The 24,151-nt window shown below is 42.2% G+C and overlaps 1 protein-coding gene across 20 annotated transcripts in view; it reads left to right on the top strand.

The window, feature by feature from the left end:
* The window catches only part of RBFOX2 (RNA binding fox-1 homolog 2), a 176,068-nt gene that overhangs the window by 118,726 nt on the left and 33,191 nt on the right, over positions 1-24,151 (top strand). For 14 of the 20 annotated variants that reach the window (XR_013929016.1, XM_080392912.1, XM_080392905.1 and 11 more), the window contains 2 exons: positions 6,332-6,478; positions 19,664-19,717. Coding sequence is in view for 19 of the 20 variants with exons in the window: in XM_080392912.1 (XP_080249038.1) it covers positions 6,332-6,478; positions 19,664-19,717 (201 nt within the window). In the remaining variant the exon portion in view is untranslated. The remainder of the gene's footprint in view (positions 1-6,331; positions 6,479-19,663; positions 19,718-24,151) is intronic. The other 6 variants (XM_080392913.1, XM_080392907.1, XM_080392910.1 and 3 more) reach the window with 1 other exon arrangement.

The following is a 24,151-nucleotide window of genomic DNA, read 5'->3' as shown; positions in this document are numbered from 1 at the left end:
TTTGCATAGTCTGAGATTGCAGAATTTTTCTCTGTAATTATTTTTCATCACTTCAGTAATTAAAGCAATTGTTCGTGTGAAGTATTTCAGGTGAGGAATATGTTTAATGAATATCCTCACTTATTTTTTGATACTGCTGAGCAGGTAAACACAAGGAAGAGCTAGTTTCAAGTAAGTAGCTAGCTGCTGATTGGCCACCTCAGCCTGGAAATTGCTGTCTTGAAGTAGCAAACTGACATTTAACATCGGGAATTTGCTTTGAGTATGAAACAGATTATTTTATGATTTTGAGTATGAGGCAGATTATTGTCAGCACTTGTAGACTTGTCTAGTGAGGCAGATTTAAAAATGATTTTGAAAGAGAAATAGGAAATAAATCAACAAATGTCATTATGTTAGAGTATACAGCTGTGGTGCTTCTAGATCTGCTGTAACCTTTGAGACATACGCAGAAGTAGCACAGGGAAGGCTAATAGTGGTGATGAAAGGGATGTAGCAGGTTCTTTATGAGAAGAAATGAAATCTTCACTTAAGAAAAGACCTGACAGGAATGAAGGCATATGATGAGTACATAGAATATTGAATGGTATGGGAAATAAAATAGGGAACTTTCCCATTTTCATTTACTAGGATGCACTCGGGGAAATAATTGGGTGCCATGTATGGGGAAAAAAAGTTTTTGTTTCTTGTTTTTTTCCACAAAATGAAGATTTTAGCGTTGGAACTCTTGTCCACAGGATGCTGTGGAAGTCGAGACATGAACTGGCTAAGTTTGCTGGAGGCTGTGCTAGAGAAAAATCATGGAACATTTGCCCTGTTCATATGTTCTTCCACAGATGCCACAGATTTGGCTGCTGTCAGAAAGAAGATAGTGTATTGGATGGATTTGTTTGTCACTGTGTGGCTGTTGTTCTGCCACTGTCAATGGAGCAGTCCAGGGGTGACCACTAGATTGGGAAGTCTTGCTGCCTCCTTCACCATGTCAGGGCATCCCTGTATTTGGAGGAATGAGCTGGAACTGCTCACAAAGGGTTTGACGTTTTGCCCAGAAGAGCAGGCCCTTCAGGGGGGCTTCATTTCACGACTTTACTGAAAGAAAAAAAGGGGGGGGGGGGGGAAGTAAAAAACCCACCAAAGAATCCTGTGAAAAAATACTGCTCAGGAAAACAATTATAAATATCGCTACATGCAAAACGTTACCTGACACATCAGAGATGTCTTTGCTGTGCAGGGTAGGTAGCAAAGCTTCCTATGTGCTTTCATATGTTTGGTTTGTGTTCTGACTTCGGGTGGTTCTATCCTCATTTAGTGAGGAAAGTGAACAAAATGACTTAAGCTTCAGGATGTCTGAAAACTGGTAACCAGCAATCAGAAAAAATACGCACTAGATTAATCTGACTATATTGAAAATAGTTAAAAGCCCTAGTAGAAGTTATTTGGTACATCCTTAGCAGTTTTTTTTGTCTGTTTTTTGGCATATGAAGGGCTTGGGCACATTGTGAATTGTGCCTGTAGTGTAGCCCAAGTTGTGTTTTTGGTTTTGTTTTTTTTTTTTTTTTTTTTTTTTTTTGCTATAACACTGCTGGTATCTCTGAAAAATAAGTGTATGGATAGAGCTCTGAAACTATATTTACTACTGTTGAAAGGTGATTATTAGGCCTGTGGTCTTCTGTCTGCTAAACAAATGTTGTTTAAGCAGCAGAGGTTCCTGTGCTCTTTACTCTTGGATTTGTAGGATCTTAGTCCTACTCTGGTAGACTCTGGTGGGGCAGGAGAGGGGTGTTGTGTCTAGTGCCTGATTCTTCATTCATTTTTCCATGGAACCTGCTTAGTGGATGTCTGTTATTGGTGGTTGGCAGGCTGTTTTGACTTGGGTTCTTCACTAGAAGTTGCAGAGATCTTCCCACATCTGCACTCTCCTTTTGTGGTAGGAAGATTGCCTTCTGCCAGTCATAGCTTTCAGTCCTTGCCTCTACACAGTTCCTCAAGCTCTTGATTGACAACAAACAAGGTCTTTTTCTTTCCCTTTTTTTTTTTTTTTTCCAAACCAAGACTGGTCTAGAAGCAGTGGAGCGAGCGTGCTCTGTCTCCCACATTTTGTAAGCCACCCAAGTCTCCTGTTAAATATAGTTATTGGTTACAGTTTGTATTTTGTAAATATTTTGTTTGCAATGATTTATGACTCTTAACCTCCTCATTATGATTCACAACATTCTGGACTGACTGCTTCCTGGAGGAGAGGACATGGGGGGATGTTTTTTGCTTTTCTATAACTTGGACCTGAAGCAGTTCCAGTTCTAGAAGCAAGTGGGAGATGGAAACAGAATGTGCTGGGTATTAATAGTCTCTGTGGTGACCTGTCACATTAGTGTTTGGCTCGTCAGGAAGGTAGCCCTCTGCCTGGCCATCCTGTCTGGCCATCCAGATGGAGACCTGCTTGGAGCTCAGGTGGCACTGGAGCCCCTGTCTCCCTCCCTCCAAGGAGAAATCCTTAGCTTTACTTGTTCACCAGCTGCTTTAGGACAGGAAGCTAGTCTGGAGGTGGGAAGATGATCGTAGAGCTGTCCCCAGACCTTTCAGAACACCCTTGTGTTACCAGCTGTCCTTCTCCCCTTTTACATGCATACATGCACATGTATACATCCATGCTTCTCTTTGCAGTTGACTTCTTGCTTAGGGTTTCCTTACACCCACCAGCAGCAAGGGAGGACCCGGCATGGGGGGCACAGGCAGCAAATAGTTAAAAGTGAATCACATAGTGCACGTGTCCTGAGCTCTGATGCATTTCTCGGTGACCTTGAACAGAGCTCAAAGCTTGCATGTGCAGGCATGAATGACATTATCTCCTGCATAAGTATATGTTATGCAGACTATGCTGAGGAGGTGAGGTGGATCCAGTACTGCTTCTAAACGTGGTATCTTTGCCGCAGCATGTCTCTGTGTTGCCTGATGACAAGTATTAAGTCCTAGGGAACATGTATTAGCTCCCTTCTGAGCTGAATTGCCGCCTGTAGCAAAGGGAGAGGGCTGGCTTTTTGCTGTGAAGTGTTGACATGAGGCCAGAAGGAAGGAGCTGAAACTTGGTGTGGGGAAGGAGTGAGGGTGGAGAGTGGGCACTCGGTGAAATGCAGGCTTTTATCATCTGGCTTGGTCAGGGTAGCACTGTTGCCAGTCTCCATTATGTGCTGCCTGAGAACAGGCTCCAGGCCCTTCCTTTCATCTCTTTCCTAATGAATTAAGGCAAGGAATAACTATAAAAGGGGGGAAAAAAAAAGAAAAAGGCAAGCAAGATCTGAGGAGACTATTTCTTTCATTTATGTTGTAGCTGAATGTGTGGCAGTAGACAGATGTATTGAGCTAATGTTATAGTAGCTGAAAGTTCAAATCTTACCTTAGGGCCATGGACAATAGAAATGAGGGAACTACAGTATCCAGAGAAAAAAGGTATTTAATGTTAAACTACTGCTGAAAAATAAGGGTATGTGAAAGCCTGAAAAGCATTTGGGGACTCTTATGTAGTCAAAAGGGTGAGAGTGGACTGAGATCCCATGTTCCTTCTATTATTTCTCATCTTTGAAGCGTTTGTCTTACTGTACACATCTCACGTGTTACAAAATGACTCCTGTGTGGCAGCAGCAGTCTGCCATATGCAGAAACAGCTGTGAGTGTTTTTGAGCAGGCCACTGTACGTGATGCATCGCACCCTTGGTAAGAAAGGAGTTCTGCCCTCTGCCTGCAAACAAATGGATGGGAGAGGAGTGCAAACGACCTCCCTGGCTTCCGCCCCTGTGGAAGCTGCAGATCCAGTCCTGTGCAACCTATATTTGAATTTAGAGACTAAAACATTTTTGTCATCACTGTTCAGAGTCTGTGCCTTTCCTCATTCACACTGCAGAAGATGCACTAGTGTATATGTTTGAGGTTGCACCTGTGTGCGTGGGTGTTTGCTCGCTTGCCAATTCCATGCATAGCCATAGAAAACATTGTATTTGACAAATTACACCAGCAGGGCTCCAAAATGGATTGTAGAGATCCCTTTTAGCAGAAGTGTTGATGATTTTAGGGAGTTATTTTGCAGCACTCACAGGTGTTGTGTACAGTGGTGATGGATAGGCTACTCCTATGTCTTGTCCTTCTTGGACAGATTTGCCCTGAGGAGCAAAGGACTTTGATGGAGTCATAAAAATAAACTACCAGATAGCATGGTGTGATTTAATCACAAGCCAACTGCATTGATTCTTCCCCTAGGGTGCACTCTCTGTACATTTGGAGATGCATTTTGTCATAGGGGTGAGGGTAGGAGAAGAAGGGAGCTTGGAGAGGAGGAGGCAGCTTTTTAGATACGATAAAATGGAGGTTTCTGAGGTGGTTCATGAAAATTTGATGTTTGAGGGATGGATGAGTTTTACCAAATAAAAATGCTTATTCCTGCTAGGCTTCTCCTGAGACTTGCACTGCTCTGGAAAGTAGAGGTACTTGCAGGGCAGTATCTCTATGAAGGAAGAATCTTCATTCTTCCTACCACAGCTTAATTTATATTGACCAGATCAAACACATTTTGTGCTGCTGGTGCAGCCCTATTAAAATAAAACTGAAAGCTGCCACCGCTTCACTCGGCGTGACAAGATCCCAGTGCTAACTGTTTGGTTCTAAAGCACTGAGACAAGAGCAAGCAATGTGCAAGTTCAAGGTCATGTCCGTAAGAGACATTTCTGGCCAGAAGCTCTCTTAGACTAAACTGGCAACATTATCTGTGAAGAGGTGCTGCTTTCCAAATATTCGTGAACTGTTGTGTATTGAATGAGATGCAGAGCAGTCTAGCAAGTCCAATCAGTGGCTGGGGCATCAGTGTGGGCAGCTCCCCTGAGATTTCTTTTTTTCTTTGGTACATAAACTGTGTATGAAAAGGGAGGGATTAAAAAAAACCCAAAGCAACCAACAACAAACCCCAAAACAGAATAAAACCAACCAATTTTACTCTTAAACCTTTATTTTTAAGGCCTGCATGTATTCTTAAAGGTGCCTAAAGGCTGGCCCTGACGATTACATGGTCCGTGCTTTCTCGTAGAACTTCTTTTCACTTGATGGGTTAAAGAAGTAGTCAGGTTGGTATCTAAAGAAATGAAGTGACACTTCAAAGTGCGTCACACAGGTGGTCAAAGCATGATTCCTAGGAGGCTGAGGTAAGCAGCAAGAGACTGGGTGGGTGGGTGGGTGCTCTTTGAATACCTCAGCCTGTCAGTGTTTGCTCTTGGAAAGGGACAGAGCAATACTCTCAACCAAATTATAGTCTACTTTGTTCTGTAGTTCTGTGGGTTTGAAGTCATATTTCTGAGTAAAGTATGAAAAATACCACTTTCTCATGAAGCCATTTTGCACAGGGGTCTTGCCTTTATATTTGATGCTGTGCTCAGATTTCACCAGTCCTTAAGCATAAGCCAAACACAAGTGGCTGAGGTTCTGTTCCTTTCTTTTCTGCCCATCATCTCCACGGGGATGTTAGGCCTCTCCTCTGGCACACTGGTCTCCATTATTCCTCTGCCTTCTTGCTGTACTTTTTCTGTGCACAAGCACCCCTGGCCCACCCCTTTATCTGGCTTTGCTGTACCAGTCAGTGCTTGGAAAGGATGGAACAAATACCCTCGTTTTAGCTGCGGAATTGGTAGCAGAAAGTAACACCTGGAGTTTTTATAAATCCTGTGGTGGTAATGACTGTTTCCTGTCCCTGGTCTGACCTTTCAATGTAGGAGAAAGGCTAATTAAAGACATCCGTAAGCTGTTCGTATATGGATTTTACCATTTAATTATAGAACTTCTTTTGGGGTAATGTTTGTCTGAAAGGAGCTTGACAGAGCAGATGCCGTTTTGCCTGGGGATGCATTTCTGGTATTGGCCCAGTGAAGAGCTGCCACTTCAGCTGTGGGATTTTGATGATTTCATGAACATCCTGCCACATGAGATTGGAGTGGTGGTACAACCTCCTGGCTTCAGGATATGAAAGATCCGCCTCTTCATTAGAGCTTTCATATGGTGGCAGCTGAAGTGAGGAAGAACAGGTGAAGAGAGAGAAGCAATTTAAGAAAACCAAAGGCAAATCTACTAAGCTAAAAAGGTGATAAGAGGGGAGGGAGGCTGAGATCTCATTACTGTTTACTCATGGAAAAGGAGGGGAAGAACAACAGATCAATTATTAAGCATTACTAGCTTTATCAAAATAATTGTCAAGTGCTAGATTTCAGGTGTAGTACTAATACCTAAAAAGGGATGCACAAAGCATGTGAAAGGAATTTGTGTGGTATCCATGCACACACTTTTGTTTTTCTGATTTCAGCAGACAGAAGGAGGGGCACAGACAGATGGACAGCAATCACAGACACAGAGCAGTGAGAATACTGAGAGCAAATCCACTCCAAAACGACTTCATGTGTCTAACATTCCCTTCCGCTTTCGAGATCCTGACCTTCGGCAGATGTTTGGGGTAAGTTATCAGTGCCTTTTAAGGCATGGCAGATTCTCCCTCCCCACAGGCGGGACATGTGGTGCTGGTATATTCATGTGAACAAAAAGCCCTTCCCCCTCAATTTAGTCAGCATGCTGTGAAATATTTGCAGGACTTAAGACAATTGGTAGCGTTTACCTCGGCTGGTAAATACACATGAAAACTGTAACTGTTCATATCAAGATGTTCAGTGTAACCTAACAATTGATTTGGAAAAAAAAACCCAAAATGAAACTTCACATTATTTCCCAGTAGAGACTAGATTTAAACATTGATTTAATATATCCCTTGCAAAGCACTGTTTTTCAGTTGCTTAGAAACTTGTTGAAATATTTATGTCTTTCCTCATGATCCACTTTGGTGATGAAAAATTGCTGCAAGGAATTGGCCAACTAGCAATTGCACGTGGAAAAGCTAGTGCAAGTCAGATGGTATTTTACATTGTGTATGATACACATTCTGTTTCTTTTGACCAAATAGTTTGTCTTAGCTAATCTTTGTACGCTGTTCGTCATTCGCTTTATAAGGTCTTTGAGGAAGAGTTTGTTCACTTGAGTATAGGTGACTCATTCCATGTGAACACAGATAAATGAGCTAGATGCTTTGCAACCTTACCTTCAGGTGAAGTTATCTATATGTCATCATCATCAGGAATATTTCACGTGTTGATATAATCATATGGTAGTATTTCTTACTACTTAGGAAGTTAACAGTTGCTGCCTGTTTAAGATGCAGTGCAGCGGACTCAAGTCAGGAGGGACCGCAGCTAAAGTTCCTTTTGCCGTCTTAGGCTTTGAGTGTATACCTTGGTCCAAACTGCCATCTGTGTCAGTGTATGCATGCATATACACACTCTCATGTATAGAGTAGTGTTACAGTATTTTAAATGTGTCAAATTACTTCAATCTTAGGCTGCTATAAATGAGAGAAGAATTTGGCTTACCTGTTCATAGCTTGGACAGTATAAAGTGAGCAAAATGTGCAGGAATGATAAAAATTTCAGTGATGGTCTTCAACAAGAGTCCCAGTTGCTATATATTGTGAGAGATTTTTGCTCCTTGTTCATGAAGCTTTTTCTGTCCATAAGAAGCTATTTTGTGGCTGAGACCAAATGGAGAGCAGTGGCCAAAATGCAGGAAGGCAGGGCTGCAAATGGGCGGATAGGAATCTTAAAGTACTCAAAAAGTGTAAGTTTCAAGCCTTCCATGTGGGAGGGAATAACCCCTGAAGCATTACAGGCTGGGGGCCAGTTGTCTAGGAAGATGCTCTGCAGTAAAAAATCTGGGGGTCCTGATGGACAACAAATTGAACACAAGCAGCGGTGTGCCCTCGCAGCAAAGGCAACCAACTGCATGCTGGTCTGTGTGAGTGAGTAGCCAGCAGGCTCGGGGAAGTGATCCTTTCCCCGTCGTCAACAGTTGTTGGACTGCATCTGTAATACTGTGTGGAGTGTGGGCTCCCCAGTACAAGAAGTACACTTCATCCAAGTGAAACACTGGAGCAGGCCCCCGGGGGGCACCACTAAGATTGTCAGGGGAGTGGACAATGTGGCATGTGAGCGGAGTCTGAAGGCTGGGCCTATTCAGCTTCGAAAAGAGGAGGCAGAGGGGGGATATTTTTGTTGTCTGCAACTAACTAATCAGAGGACATGGAGATGATGTAGCCAGATTCTTTGTGGTTGTGTGTAATGATGAGATGAGAGACGACAAACCCAAGTTAGAACATGAGAAATTTCTATTAGGTATCAGGATTTTTTTTTTTTCTATGAGGGTAGTTAAATAGTGGAACGTGCTGCCCAGAGAGGTTGTGAAACCTCCATCCTTGAAGGTATTTGACTTGACTGGACACAGCCTGGCCAATCAGAATCTCTATAGACATGCTTTGAGCCGGGGTTGCACTAAATGACCTCTGGAAGTAGGTTCCAGGTAAAATTAAGATTCTGTGATTCTGTTGCAAGAAGCCTGGGTTTGCTTCTGCATTGTTCATACGTTAGATTGTCACACTCTTGACATCTGTGGGTGTATTTTCAGCATGAAACTCATCTCCTGGCAATCTGTGATTGCTGAATCTTCTCGGTCGCCTGTTCTGCTTTTGTGTTTTTTAGCTTGCTTTTTGCTGTTGCAGGGCTGTGCAGTAGGCAGTTCCATCCGGTTTGGAGAAACTGGTTGCTGAAATCACAGCCAGTTCTTGGACCACCTGCTACAATCTGTATTTAGCACGTCCTGCTCTGTGCTACTGCTGCTGCCCTCTCCTGGGAGCTGCATCGCTTACGTAAATTGTTCCACGTTGTTTCTGCCCCTTCCCGTGGGACCGGTGCTTGCCTTGACACCTGGCCCCTTCCACACTCTTTCACCTTGATGCTGTTCCTCCCTGTGCTCCTGGTGTGGGGGGCGTGTATGATACGGAAGTGACAAGAACATCGCTGTCCTGGTGACGCTCACCTCTGCTTTGCCGATGCGGAGACCCAGGCAATTTGAATGAACTGCTGGCCTGAGAATTGACTTGTGGAAAATGAAGCCTAACTGCTTGCATTAAAGTTTTCTATCCTTTTTTGTGCCCATATAGTGCCATTTGTACATAGAAGGGGTGTGGAGATATGCTATATGAGTTAGTTTCTGGTTGTTCCTCAAGTTATTCGTTATTTGTTTGTTGGTTGTTTTTTTTTTTTTCTCCCTAAACATAATCTGAAGTTCTAGCATAGTGATGTGATTTTAAGTGGAGTAAATGACATATTGCCTATAAAACCTTTTGCTAGTTCACCTGGCCTTGTGTTTGCTGAGAGGTATGCCTACTAGAAGAGTATTCATCTTTTGGAACACAAAAACCTCCCATGTGCCATTTTCCTGTAATAGAAAACTTTGCTACTTTGCCAAGGAAATAATCAATGGTTCTTGCACATCTGTTTTTCTCTCAGTGCTGCTTCTCTCAGCATGCTCAGAGCCTCAAGCAGGAGCACGTTTCTCTCTGAATCCTCCTTGCTCCTATTTCTTTTTCAGGATCAGGATGCTTTCCCTTGGGTGACTCACTTGAAACCTACCCTTTCTCCTACAGGGGACTCGTGGTTGTCTGAGTCTTCAGCTGTGGCTAGCCTGTAACCCCCATCTTCTCCCTCTCCCTTCTGTATGTCAGGTCACATCTCCTCAACGTCATATCTGAGAGACTCAAAATCCTTGCCTGGAGTGATTTTCTCAAGCTACTGTACAAAGAGAGGAATTGGGTAGACAGCAAAGCCATGGAGGAAGAAATAAATGTGATGCTAGGGAGGGAGTAAAGAAGTCCCCTGAGGATGGAACAGCATGTGAGAGGTCAGCCCAGTCCTGGGGCACAGAACGTTAGCTAATGCTTTCATCCAGATTTGAGCAGAGGTGGTCTTCAGACATGTTGTCCCATGTGTGATTAAATGGATATTACATAATGCTTTCTAAACCTTCATAGTTTGAGAGAGCTGCAGACATAAGGATTTCCTGACAAATTCAAATTGAGTTTCAAACCATCTCTTGCCTACTGTGTGTTTCCAACAGATCCCCGAGATATCCTCAGGAATGGAACAAACATTTCCTTATGTATATGCTTCTTATAGGGAGGCAAATAAAATAGGCTGTTTAAAACAGGTAATATTTACTTGACATTTCATGATACCAGTAAAAAGACTTCCAGAAAGCTTCTAGAAGGAATAGGTCATTTTTTAATGCACACAGCTCTGCACCCACTGTGGAATAAATCAATAGTTGACCTTGTTCTAGCAGATAAAGAAGAGTTAATAGCTGACCTGAAATCCCACGGTTGCCTAGGTACCAGTGATTGTTATTTGTCTGTATTTGCTTTGCGCAAACAGAATATGGCATCAGGCAGTAATATAAGGAGCTTTAGAAGAGTCTGTTTCTTTGAGTTTAAACAATTGGCAGGATAACTGTCTGGGAAGGTACCTGTAAAAGGGAAGTGTTACTGGAAACTAAAATATTCAACAAAATCATACTGATAGCCAAAAAGGCATGATTCCACAGTTGATGAAACGGTGTTAATAAAACCTCAAGCATTCTGTACATTAAACGGGGAAGAAGAGGAGGAGGAGGAAATAAATGGCAGCAAATATAATTGCAAACTTAAATGAAGCAGGTGAGAAAGGAACTGTGCTAATCATGGAGATATTGGTGATGCAGGTTCAGAGGAGGACGCATATATTTTTTTTATATGCAAACAGAAAGGGTCTAGGTGTAGGTACAATACAAAATTCGGAATAGTTGTGTTCTCTCTTGAAAAAACCCTGCAAACTAAACCAAAACAAACAAACAAAAACCAAACAGAAAAACCAACCAAAAACCACAAACTTGCTGTGTTTATGATTTAAGAGGAGATATTTGTACCATATCTGGTTTTCTGTATAACAAAGGAGGTTGAGACAGTGTTTGCTAATATTTAAAAAACAGTAGATCTAGATAAGGTACATCCAAAGATAATAGCCAAAGCAAGGAGCTCTTTTATTCATTAATATTAATTTTTAGCCAGTTCTTGTAAGCTAGGGGAGTTGCAGAAGGCTGGAACGCAGCCCACCAGGTTTCACTATTGAAAAAATTGAAGGGGATGACCCAAAGAGCTACGAACTATCTATCCGTATGTTGATCCTTAAGATAAAAATAATTTAGGATAGTTTTTAAAAAATTAGAATATGAAGAAATGGTTTAATATCTATTCAGAATGACTTTGTAAGATGTATATTATCTTAGACAAGACATTATTTGTCTGCATTTTGGCAAGATTGTACAAAGCAATGCTGATAATAGTTGAACATTGCTCAACCAATTGAATTCGTCCAAGTGACCAATGTTGATTTTTAAGAAAAAGAATATTTACCTCAAACATAGCACACATTAGAGGGATTAAAAAAGTCTTCAATGCTAGCTAATAGAAAGTAGTATGTTGGGGAGATGTCAGTGTCAGTTTCCCCAGGGATCTGTTTCAGTTGCAGTCCTGTTCAGTATCTGCATCAACCCATGGAGACAGTACTATTAAAATCTTGACAGTAAGGTTTACGGTTAAAAAACTATTTGAGGAGGAGGAGGAAACAGAAAGATAAGGTTACTGTTAGAGAATTACTTGAAACGCCCGGTTAACTGATGACAAATCCAACAAAAAATTGTTCGATGCAGCTCAGTGCAGAGTACTGAATATGTGGGAACCAGGCTGTGCTTGTAGGATGGAGAGTTTTCTTTGGAAAACACTGATTTAGGGGAGTACTCCAGTGATCATTGAAGATAGTTGCTTCAGCAACTCAAAAGTGGGTATTGGACTGCAGGAAGGATGTGATTGTGCTCATGTTTGAAGTTGAAAAGTCAGTGGCTGCCTAATTTTGTTCAGTTCTGAGATCAGTTTAGGACCAAAAAAATAATAATCTAGGGCTTGGAAGATGAGTGGCTTTTTAGCCATGTAAGATGTTGGGTATGTGCTGTACTCAGCTTCTTCGAGAGGTTGGGAGATGACAAGTCTGTTCTGTACAGGTGCTTATGCATGGTTGATAGTTGCTAATAAGGGGGTTAGGTCTTGTTTATAGTCATAATAAGATTTTCCAGTTGGAAGCTAGGATTTAACACAATTAACCTTGAAATGAGAGAAAAATTCTTAGTAATTTAGACTAATTTAATGCAATGAAACAACTTACCAGGGAGTGGAGGTGTTGCCATCAGTGTTGAAAACAAGTTAGGAACTCTTTTCAAAGTCTTACTATCCAGCTTCTGAGGGACATTCTTTGGCCTAGTGTGTCTAAGGACTTTGACATGATGGTAATGGTCTTCTCTTTAACTGCTGGTGGGCTGTCCCCTGCCTTTTTACTGTTTCCCTGGGATCTTTCCAGCCCTTTCGGCTTGGTGCTGTGGTAGTGTCTGTACTTGCACCTCATGGCTGATAGCTTCAGTCCTTCCCTCTTAGGCTTCAAGAAGCAGCTTTCCTCCCAGTATAAAATTGGCTGGAATACTTTGGTCAGTTTTGGGACTTCAGTGTCAGATGAACTTCAGAGTCTCCTGAAGAAGATGGAGGTTGGGTTTGAGTGCCTGCAGGAGGTAAATCCATCTGTTCTCAAGCTGAATCGTGAATTGCTCCCACAAAAACAAGCAAAGTGGATAATTTTGGTAGTTCATATGGGTGTCAGTGCACTAAATCCTTATCCGTTATGAGAGCAACAGTATGAGGAATTGATGTTTCTCAGGATTTACCATGATGAAATGCTCTTTGCTCAAGAATCTTCAACTATTTTTAATAAAGGAGATAGCGTAACATAAAAATAAGGACTATATTGATGACAATTGCAGATGAAGGTGGGATAGCACAGTATAGGGTGTGCATTCTCTCAGGCTCTGGCTTCAGAGGAAGCTACTGCCTTCTTTAAAACATGCTCACTATATGACTACTAATTGAAGGCTGTTAAATGCTTCTGGTGGAGAACATAATCAGCCCAGCTGATAAAGGGTTTTTACGCATTATCAGCTACAGCAGTAATAATGTATGGCTGGTTTGTATAAAAGGTGACCATTTTGTCACATTTAGTAACTTTCAGTTAATGAAGTTATTAATAACTTCGTTTATTAGAGGTGTCGAAATTACATTTTTTAAAAAAAATTGGATTTTAATGGAGGTAACATGATCCTTTTCATTCTCTAAGCATAATTCATATATCTACTGCGAGGTTCTTGGTAGTGTATGTTTGTGGTAGACCACTGCTTTGTATGACCCAAGAAACACAGCTCTGGGAGCTCAGATATTTTTGGAAGCTCATGTATCCTTCAGATATTGCCCTCTGGGGTAACATTTTGGCACTTTGCACTTCCTAAAATATCTCAGCGGATATAATTTCTCATCCAACTTCATTATGGTGTCAAGAGTGCAAAACACCTCCATGAGCATATAGTTTGAGGCTAAAGCAATAACAAGCTAGACTAAGTGCTTCCTCAACTAAGAATTTGGTAGAATTTTAAGTCTGTTTGCCAGCAGATAAATTTAAATACACAAGTAATTTATGATACAAAAATACTGGCAATGGCAGAAAACTACTCGTTAGGTATTAAGGGAAGTAGGTAAATAATATGGTAGAAAAAGAAGCTCTGACCTGCAGCTGTTGATGGAGTCTGGCCTGAAGTACAGCAATGGGAAGGTTTCTGAAAGGGACCCTGCTGAGTGGCTTGGACATCTGAATGACAAAGTCCTGTCTTCTGGATATCAAGATATATTTGAGTTTTTTCATCTCTAATTAGTACTGGCCACCGATTACGCATAACAAGTCCCACGTGCCAGTATCAGAGAACATTCTGATACAAGGTGGCCTCTTTGATTCTTGCTTCCAAGCTCTTCCAGTGATGAGTGTGCGCTCCAGCCCTGTCACAGGGCAGGACTTTTCTTCTTGCTGATGCTGGTTGGAGTTAGAAGAGGCACTGTTGTTTATACTGGTGTGCTTCCCCAGGGCAATTTCTGGAATCAACCTTTTGCAAAGGGCTTGTGTGCTCTGTGCTGCTTGAACATCCTGCTTTGTCTGCACAGCTACATTGGGGACCATGGTACTTCTGCACGAGGGTGCTTGTGCCACTGCAGCTGTCAGCAGCTATTGTACTGTCTGTCTTGCTCTACGAAAGTGAAGTGCTGATGCCACGGGACACAGAAACTTCTGTAATGACCATCTGGTGGAAGGCAGCGATGACAGGGTCATAAATTTATCTAATACTTAGGTTTTCATATAAATTAGTAGAAGGGTCTGCAGTGATACTGGGCTGAATGTCATTTAGGAAGCAGTGCTGTGCTGTAGCTGGGTTTACTTGCATAAAGGGCTGGGTAAAATTACATGGAGTGCCTTTTATAACCCGGTTTTATATGGATTCAGTCTACATGTCTGAGTCCTCTCAAACTGAATTTTGAATGTATGCTGGTTTTGTGGGCAGTCGCACCTCTGGGGATGGCACAAGGCAGGAACAAGGAGCTGCAAGTGTAGACCTGGAAGGGTAGCCTGGTGTTAAGATCTCTGGAGTGGTAGCCTGTGGTACTGTTCACCCCATCTCACTATTTCATGTGAAAATCCTTTCTTTGTGAGTCAGAGGGTAACAAATGACTGAGAAACTATGTTCTTCATTGCTTTGTTTGCTGGGATGGCTGTGGTCTGTAAATCCTGTTAGAAATCTCTGCTCTTTGTGTGGCTTCCTTTTAAAGTCTAGTTTCTTAGAAAAACCTGTTTTGTTTGGCAACAGGGGAACCCTATTAAGGGCTCCTTGGTGCTGTTTACTGTCTTCCGTTAGTAAACTATGGTAATGCTTTGGTTTATAAAATCCTTGATGCTTCTATTTTCCTGTCAGCAAAGCTGGTGTAGCTTGGCTGAATTGGGCTGTAGCAGGGTGGGCCCTACTATTTTGAAGAAACGTGACCCAGCTTCAGGTGAGAAGTTCACATACTGATAGCATTGTAGCTCTGGCAGACCCCATGTTGCTATGACTAAGCACTCACTAATACACACTATGATGGAGCCAGCTGTTCTCAGCTGAAAGTGTATTCCATGGAGTTGGAAGCTCCAGGGTAAAGGACACTGTCTGCAGCGTGGACCTGTCCTGCATATGAAATGCTCTTGCTCACACATCTCAGGCCTGAGGACCTGAAACGGTTTCCCACACAGGAGGCTGGTTTCCTGGCTATTTTGAATTTTGACCATCTTTGCAAATGGACTGTTTGGCACCTTCAGAGTTTAGATAGCTCACTGCACTTGTCTCAAGTGAATTTTGTAGGGCCAGTACAAAGCTGCTTGGGCATACAGAGTTCTCTTGTACAGATGTGAGGTTGTCACATGATGTCTCACATTACCTTTCATTGTTCCATTTAGCGAATTTGCCTCGTACTCCTTGTTGTTTGCATCTTTAGAGTTAAGTTGTCTGGCACGTTTTTGAGATGATTTTGAAAGCTCTAGACAGGGAGAGGAGGCAGGGCCAGCTGGAACAGAGCATACAGGAGGGGCCCTACCAAACTGTCAGTGCCTTGGAAGGCAAAAGCTCTCTGGTGCCAGATCTCTCAAATTTATTATATGTAATGTAGTTATGGCCTCTGCTGGAAAAATCTGCTGCCTTCACATCATCTGAGTGGAAAGAAACACACAGCATGCATATACCTTTCCTTGCAGAATGTCCTTGCATCTATGATGAGGTACATCATGTTCAAGCAAGAAAATTGGGTTCTGGTCATAGCTGATGTCTGTTAATATCTTTATGCCTCTTAAAACTGTTATTTCCAATAGCCCCTGCTACTACAGTAGAGGAGATGATTCTTATTTACCTGCTCTACAGAAAAAAACCCTAAAAGCTAATACAAGGTCACTCACTCCAGGGAATGGAGCACTAAGATAAAACAGATGCTGTAGCTCCTATACTGTGGTATTACTGGAAGTGTGTGTGTGTGTATCTATCCATCATATGGTATGTGCATAAGCAGTTCATGGAGAAGGTTTCTTGCATGCCCTGGCATGTGATGGGAGATCCCGGCTTCTTGGTCACATAGTAAGCTTTTTAAGTCATGGTGGGTGCATTTGTGAGACGTGTCATCCTGCAGTGCCTTCTTCAGAGCCTGTGAACTCCACTGAGAATTTTTTTCCCTAGCTGCTGTGCGGGGTTGTCAGTAGTTCTTGGTAATCACAGAGTGAACAAATCAAGACTGTGCGCACAGCAATTCATGTGTTCAAGGTTAGAGAGTTAGTCCTCATGGATGACCTAAGCATGGGTGTTGTTTTATTTGGCCAGACCCTCTGTCTGCTGGAAAATACAAACATGCCTGTATACATGATTTTAAAAAATTACTAGGGGGGTATTTGGTGTTGACCCTTGTATTTAGGCAGCCTAGCATTTTCCATACAAAATTGTGACCTTTCACTAAGGAGCTCTTAAAACTTCCATTGTTTGCAGTAGGCTGTTGACATTTGGTAGGCAAAGCACCATCAGAGAACAGAGTGCCTTTTTATGTTCCGCTAAATTAGATTCAGCTTTGAAGGAGATATAAACTGTTAAAATGAACTAGTTCTTTTTTGCTGCTTTCATTCTTCAGGAAAATTCTGGCACACTACCAAAAATAAAGTGCCTCCAGTGCTGGACCTGCTGTAACCGTTGCAGCAGTGAGGACAAGAGCTGTGGTGTTGGGAGCTGTCATAGCAGCTGTTGCAATGGCTGCAGCGGAGTCTCTTGAAGAACCCAGCTCTCATCCTCCTGCCTTCTGGCCATGCTGCTTTCTTCCAGGAAATTTCATGGAGCAGGAATCCCTTCCCCAGCAAACCTCAGTTCAGTATTTAGCCTCTGCTCCTTCTCTCCCAAGTAGGTCCTTCCCTCCTGCCTCTTCAAACACCCACACCTTCTAGGTAGAAAAGAGATTGGGGCAGTTTGCATGGGTGGATGTTGCCCATTGCAGTAGATGTCAAGCCTGTACTCGCTGCAGCCGCAGGATTTGGTGACCTTAATTCTGTCATCTAGGAAACAACGTATCTCCGTCATCCACCAAGCAGGGAGGCAGCACTGCCACCTCTCACAGAGTTAGGTCACACCACTTGTATTCAGCATTACTGCCAGCTTTTTGTCAGCCACAAGAAATTAAACATGAAAGACAGAATTTCCTGCTGGTGTGGAAACCCTGTGCAGTGAGCTCAGCTGAACAAGGCTTTCAGGCAGCTCTGGCAGTAGTACCCAAGGATCCAGGCCTAGCTGGGTGTGGGGGAGGGGAAGATGGCACAGCATAATAGTGCACCAGAGGCTGCATGGTTTGTTCTATTTCAAGATGATTCTAATGAGGTGATTTTTTGATGGCTTTGAAGACTCTGTAAATAATCTTGGCATTTGTGTTTATTGAGAGCCTGACTGTTTTAGCATGTGTGGCAAGACTAGGCAGCTCAGCTGATCTGGCAGGGACAGATCCTGCTCGCGGGTGGGGTGTGCTGCTTTCTGCTCCCTTTTGCTTCTCAGAGCCGTAATGCTCACCTGGCCCTTTGAGCCACTTCAGATCAGTAAATCATCAAAAATTTTGTATGTATTCCTTTTGTTGAGCAAGTTTTTTGCAGGTTTGGTGAGCTGTATCAGTTAATCTACAGGTGAGAATAAAAACTGGGGCCAGCTTTAGGAAGCTGGTGAGATCAGACAAAGAAGGACAAGGGAGCAGGGACAGCCCTTCAGCAGCCACAAGCTGTACAATTGGTTCAGCCCCTGTTGTGTAACCACACTGTAATAGTCTACCAAGAAAGCAATCATGACCGATTTCTTTCATGGCAGTGCCCAAGCCATATGCAACAAAGACAACAAAAAGCAATCAACAGCTAATCTCCTTTATAGACAAGCCCACACCAAGCATGGGATAGAAATAGAAAATGTATTTTAGCTGTGATTGGCACAGCAGTGGTCAAAAGAGGATCCAGCGTGGATCAAGCCTAAGCTGTTGAGATGTTGAGGTGTCAAGGAAGATGCATGTTTACATTAGCATTATTGAAACTTCATGTAATGTGAGATATTGTGAATTTAATTGTTCTTGGGATGAATAAAAGATCAAGTATTGTCCTTAAACAATAGAACAGTAAAAACAACATCTGTGAACCAACATTTGTAAAAGAATAAAATTGTCTCCTTTTTAAGAATGGCAAATGAAAGCAGACAGAAACTATAGCTAAAATCGTTGGAAGCGTTTTGTTTTCTTAAAGACAGTTGTGGAATACTTGTTCAAGGGACTTAATAGCTTTTATTGCTTTACATATTCAGAGCTGCACCTCAGCCATCATGGCTCACTTGTAAATAATCTGGCCACAAGTCTTTCAAGCAGGGCACCCATAAAATGAGCATTATACCCATTTGACTCTGAATGGAAATGTTAATAAAAAATGAGCAGCCAATATTAAGAACAGCATGGCAAAATGAAGAGTGTCCCAGTGCCTGGAGGCTGTGTTCATGATCTTTCCGAACTGGGAGACCTTCCTTTCTCTTCTTGTTGACGCTTCCTTCATCTGCTACCATCTTTAAATCTTGTGCAAGCAGTCAGGATCAAAACCCTGTTGGTAAATAACGGGGTAGGAAAACCACTCAGATACAGAATTTGAGTACAGTATGCATCTCTAGAATGAAGGCTGCTCTGTATACGTGCTCCTTTAAATGAGATCTTAGACCTGGCTTTCTGGAGAGCAAACCTGCAGTTTGGAAATAACAACATTGGCATTTCTAGAGGACACAGAGCATTGCAGGGCTCTGTTGAAGTGGTGATGCCTTTACCTTTGGGTTACTGGTTTGAATCTGGCCAATTGAATGAAAATATTTTAATGTATTTCAAGATGAAGGGTGTGATCTGTATATGGTTCTACAGCGTGTGGTAAATCTCCTTTCTAGCTTGTAGCTCTTGTTTCCCATTATTGCTCTGTGGTAAGTAGGGAGCTCTTTGGAACCAGTTGTTGAAACAGTGCAGAGTAGTAGGGCCCTTCTCTCCTTAGGGTCTCCAGACTGAGGCAGAGCTCATAATTGCATTATATGTAATAAACTTGCATAGGTTATCAACAGCCAGCTGTATGTCGCAGGTTGAACTATCTTTTTTGAAAAACAAACTGCTGGGAGTTGGCCTTTTTCATGGTTTCTGAATCTGCTGTCAATTCTTTCAAAGGCTTGGAGTTTTGGAATGTAAAGGGAAGAAAGGAGATCTAGAGTCTGGAATCCCTGAGGTTGGGGGTCTTACGTGACTGTCCCGTTCAGAGAAACCACATGACTGTTAAGTTTGTCTCGCGATAGCCACGTGAGGAGGAAGATGAAATGCTGAACTAGATTTGGGAAATGTGGATGTCTGAAATTAAATCTTATAACCATGTCTTAAGTGAAACAGTAGAATGAGGGAAGAAAGAATTGTTTAGATTAAAAGGAAGAAAAGAAAAGCTGCCTCAAATCCCTAAAACTCTTCTAGAGATTGTTTTTCTTCCTTTAGACTTGTGTGAGAAAACCTGTGGTCTGTGACCAAGAGGATCCATACGTCCTAGCCTGAGAGAACTGGGTCACGTCAGTGGGATTTTATGCCTTTGCCTGTATGCTAGAAATGGAAACCTTCTCATCTCCCTTCTTGCACTAAGCCAGCCCCCAAAAGGTAGAAAAAACAGACTGCCAAAAATAAATCTTTTTTTTTTTTTTTCTCCCCCTTGTCTCTCTACAGCAATTCGGCAAAATCCTTGATGTAGAGATAATCTTTAATGAGCGTGGCTCGAAGGTAAGTCCTGTTTCTGTACCCGCTTCTCTTGTTTTGATTGTAGAGTAAAAGGCAGTTCATTGCCTAGAGAATATACTCTGTAGACATCAGCAGGAATTAGTGTGATGGAGGAAGGGAAAAGCTATTTTGGGGACTGTCTCCTGTTCCCTCTGACTCCAGACTCTGAGCATGGTCATTTCTGGGCAGCATGTACAAATGCTCCCAGACGCTCCCATCTGTAATGTGGGATCAGGTTTCCCCAGCCTTTTGAACAAACAGGGAGTCAGTCACTTGAGCCTTCATACCAACCTATTCCCATTGCACTAGCAGTGGGTGACCTGTGGGGAAGGCAGACAACGGTAAAACAGCTTTGTGTGATAGGAGACTCTAAAAACAAAGCCTAACCCAGCCCCCCTCAACCACATTTTCGTTGCATTAAAAACTGGTGTAGGAAAACTGATACCTCATAGGTGAAAGGATTTAATTTACTCTATTTTGCAGACTGACTTGGCACTTCTGAGATACTGACCTTTCATGTTTATTTGATGCTTAGGATTAGCATCGTCATTCTACTTGCCCTGCCCCATGTGGACATCTCCCCACTGAATTTGCATTCACACGCCTGTATTCATCTTACAGATATATTAAGAGGGAGGCTTTGTTGAGGGTTAATATTAATTTATTTCTCTGAAGAAGAGATTTCAAATGTTGCTCAGGTCAGCTGCAGAGAGATTCAGTGATCTTTGTCCTAATGGGCAATTGGTTCTCATCACATAACCAATATCACCACAATGACAAATTGATGTGATTCTCTCTCTGCCCAGGAGGTTCAGCACTGGAATAGCAGGGAGTTTTGCAGGTCAGGAGTGAGGTGCATTGCCAAAGCTCTATGGGGGAAGCTTGCACAGTGCATGTCTATACTCTGCTTGACTTAATCAATGCTAAGATTCCCATTTTCAATTAAAACAAAATTTCCCTCCTCCCCCCACACACGTGTGTGCACATGTGTGCATGCACACAAGAGATTTTGAAGTTGCAATTCAGCTAAGCAGTTTCGGTTTAGAGTCTATGCCTTTTGCTTGGATTTGAGGTTCACAGTCTTAAGGTGGCCTCTTTGCTTCAACATGTATGCCAGGGTATGTTCATGTTCAGAGCCCTCTGCAAATTTCCACCCGTGTTGCCCAAGATGCATTCTGTAATTAATTCTTCAGTCTCTGTATTAGCTGGAAACCAGAAAGCAGTTGATCTGTATACAAAAGAAATGAGTGTTAGCCCTTTTGCCAACCTTTGTTTGTGCTTAATACCATGACTTTGGTTTTGTTTTGCTTTTTTTGTAATGGGACAGTCTGAACAAGTAAATGTCTATATGGCTTACTTAGAGAGTTTTACTTCCCTATGTGGATAAAAATCTATACACTTTACCAAAACAGCTATGCTGAGTTTGTAAATATTTATTCTGCTCTGTGTTGTTCTTCTGATATTTATAGGCCAGAGCTATCCGTGAACTAGTCTTGATTTTAGTCATTTCTGTTTGGCTGTGGGAATAGCCTCTGGCCTCTATCAAATCCCTGCTTGTTTGGATGTAATTGCAAAAGAAAGAACAAAAATAACTGGCCTGGCAAAGTGGTGAGCTCCGTCTATCCTTCATCCCCTACTGCCTGTGCTTTTCAGAGCAGCGTCGTTCTCTCCACGTGTGAACAACTCTCTCCCATCCATACAGCCCTGTATTAAACACCCACAGGTGCCCTTTCCCTTCTGGGCAACACTGACACTGGAGGCTTTCTGTGAAGGCTTCATTTATGACTATGAAAAATGTACCTTCTTGTGCAGTTGTTAAAGCCTAAGGCTTCTGGTTTTCAGTTAAAACAAAAATTATTGCTGAAGAGTTCCTTGATGAATTTTATCCTGAATCTTTAATAAATACATGAAGAAAAAAAGCGATCCGAAGAGATGTTCTTCTGGTCCTTGACCATGCAGTTTTCTACTGCTTTTTTGTCATCTTACAGCAAAAAGCAGTTGCAAAACTGATACCCTGTAAAGAGGAATGGGGCAGAATCTGAACAGAATGAGAAAACACCCGAAGAGTAATTTTGTGGTATCTTTGCATCCTTCTCTACCCAAAATAATTCCTGTTCTAAAAAAAATGCAAGATTATTCCTGCTTAGCATGAAAATGGGAGGCCCCAGTGTTTGAGTGGGGTGTAGCTGCACGAAGCACCTGGTATTCACATAATAATGGAAAAACAACAGTTTGGTGATCTGATGGTGAAGCAAAGGAAATGGATCTTTCTAGAGGCCACTCACGCACTCTTGGGTTCTTCCTCCACCTTAGGGAAAAACAAAATCTGAATGCATTTTCCTGCCCTGTGGTTTCCATTCTAATCTAATGATATGAAACCTCTCTTTTCTTCTCCTCCTCCTCTTGGGAATCCGAAAGCAGATGCTCCTGCTGCCTGCCTTGTGCTGTGTTCTCTATGCTCCCTTCCCTGGGTTCCTAAGGGTTGTAGAGTTTTGTATATATGTTCTGTAAATATTTTAAAGGTACAATGGTAAATCCCAAACTGCCCTGGGTTTGCCCCCACCCAGTGTATGATGGGGTTGAGCAGCACTTTGTCCCTGCTGAGCTGTGGCAAGAGAACTCTACTGGGATCGCTCCAGTGCTGGTCAGTAGGAGGGACTGGCGGAAGTGTGTGGGTTGCATTCTTCCTTTTGAATCCACCTGAGATGACCAGGCAGTTTTCTTGGACAGCCTGGGCAGGGGTACTGTATCAAACTGGCTGCATCTTCAGGACCTCTGTGTATTTAGGAAGTCTGGTGACCCACGAGAGAGCAGTCTGTGTCTGTCACAGCCATCTCGTACCACTTAAGTGTTGTTTGTTGACTTTCACAGCAGAGTAGGAAGCAGTTAATAACTAGGTTTGCTGATTTTTCTCTCAAAGCAATGCGGGTTCTTGTTTCTTAACTCGACTTCTGAGATTCAATCTGTTTAGTGGGATTATGTGGGCCCTGGTAGACTTCATACTGATATTGCTTTGCTACATCTAAGAAACAAGATACAGACTTTAAATGTCCCTTGAATTTAATTTTGTTTTGTTCTTCTTTAATAGAATGGCATCAGCTGTCTTGTGATGTGTTTGGGGTTTTTTTTGCTTGCTTCCAGGAAACTAGCTGTTTGTTTCATTTATCCTGTTTACCATTACGTTTCTAGTTCTGGCCTCTGAGTGCCTTTAAATAGCATTCTGCTCATGGTTGCAGTTTACCATGCACCTCATTGAACTGTGAATAAACACCTCCATAGGAAGTCTAGAGAGAGGATTCCTGCTCCTTTTGTTAGTGGAGATGGCATCCTTTAGATGTGTGTTTTGGCGTTGTGCTCAACCGAACAAGGGGACATATTTGCAGAATTAATGCATTCTGCCTGCATAATAAGTACCCTGTGGCATTTGTGAAGCTGCAGGGGAAGGGAATCCAAGCTCTTCACTCATCAGCTGTGTACCACATGGCATTCCAAGATGTGCCCTCGGTGACATTCAGAGACCAAGAGTGTGTAAGCACACAGCAAAATCTTGGCTGAATAAGGAGCTTTTTTTTTAAAAAAAAAGATTTTTAAATGATACGAGGTCATATTAGTGCAGATTGCAAGCCTGTGATTTCAGGGTAGTGTTAAGCTTATGTCCCTCGCAGCCTTCCACTTGGGAGACCCAGATCTCCAAGTTCTTGTATAGGACAGAAGTGTCTAGAAGCACTTCATATTTAATTAAAAAATCGGTTGTATACTAGCTTACATCTTGTCTTCACAAAGAAACTACATCTATTGGTGAGTAGAGTTCTAAGTAAAACTGTGCTAACTAAAAATTTGTGCAGAAAGCTGTGTGCAAATGTGTAGGGGTTTATGTTTGCAGTTAACTGTAGGTTAAGGTAAGAATATGAATTTAGATTTTGATAACTGTGCCTAAAAGACTGTATGTTTGCATGTGTGTTTATTTCGTCTTTGAATGGATTAGATGCTTTGAGCTGAGCCACTCCTGTTCTGGACTTAGTTTCCAGTCAGTCAAGGGGGTACAACCCCTTGTTACATAAAATAAATTAGAGGTCTTGTTTTCACTTTAATTTGATTTTTATAGGTTTTGTTCAGATGCCATCAGTTGAGCCAATAATACAAATAGTGTTATTAACACAAAGAGGCTTAATAACAAATGAAGTACCAGTGACCACTGTCTCTTTCTCAGGTTACCGCATGCCTTCATTATGCCTGTGGCATGAAGGAGACGTGACCTGTGTCTCTTTTATCCTAGCTCAGTGAAGTACACTTTCATGCCTTCAACTCTGCAATACTGAACTAATGAGTTAAATTAGTCCATACACTGAACTGGTTTATTTAAGCTTGAATAATTAAGACTGAAGTTGATGGCTTCATAGTATAAGCTGATTTACTGCTCCTGTGGGAGTGCCTTCC

The sequence above is a fragment of the Falco punctatus genome (genome assembly GCF_963210335.1).
Source record: "Falco punctatus genome assembly, chromosome: 6".
In the NCBI taxonomy this organism is placed as follows: Eukaryota; Metazoa; Chordata; class Aves; order Falconiformes; family Falconidae; genus Falco; species Falco punctatus.
The sequence above is the reverse complement of the archived record's forward strand: the minus strand, read 5'-3'. Positions and strand labels throughout refer to the sequence as shown.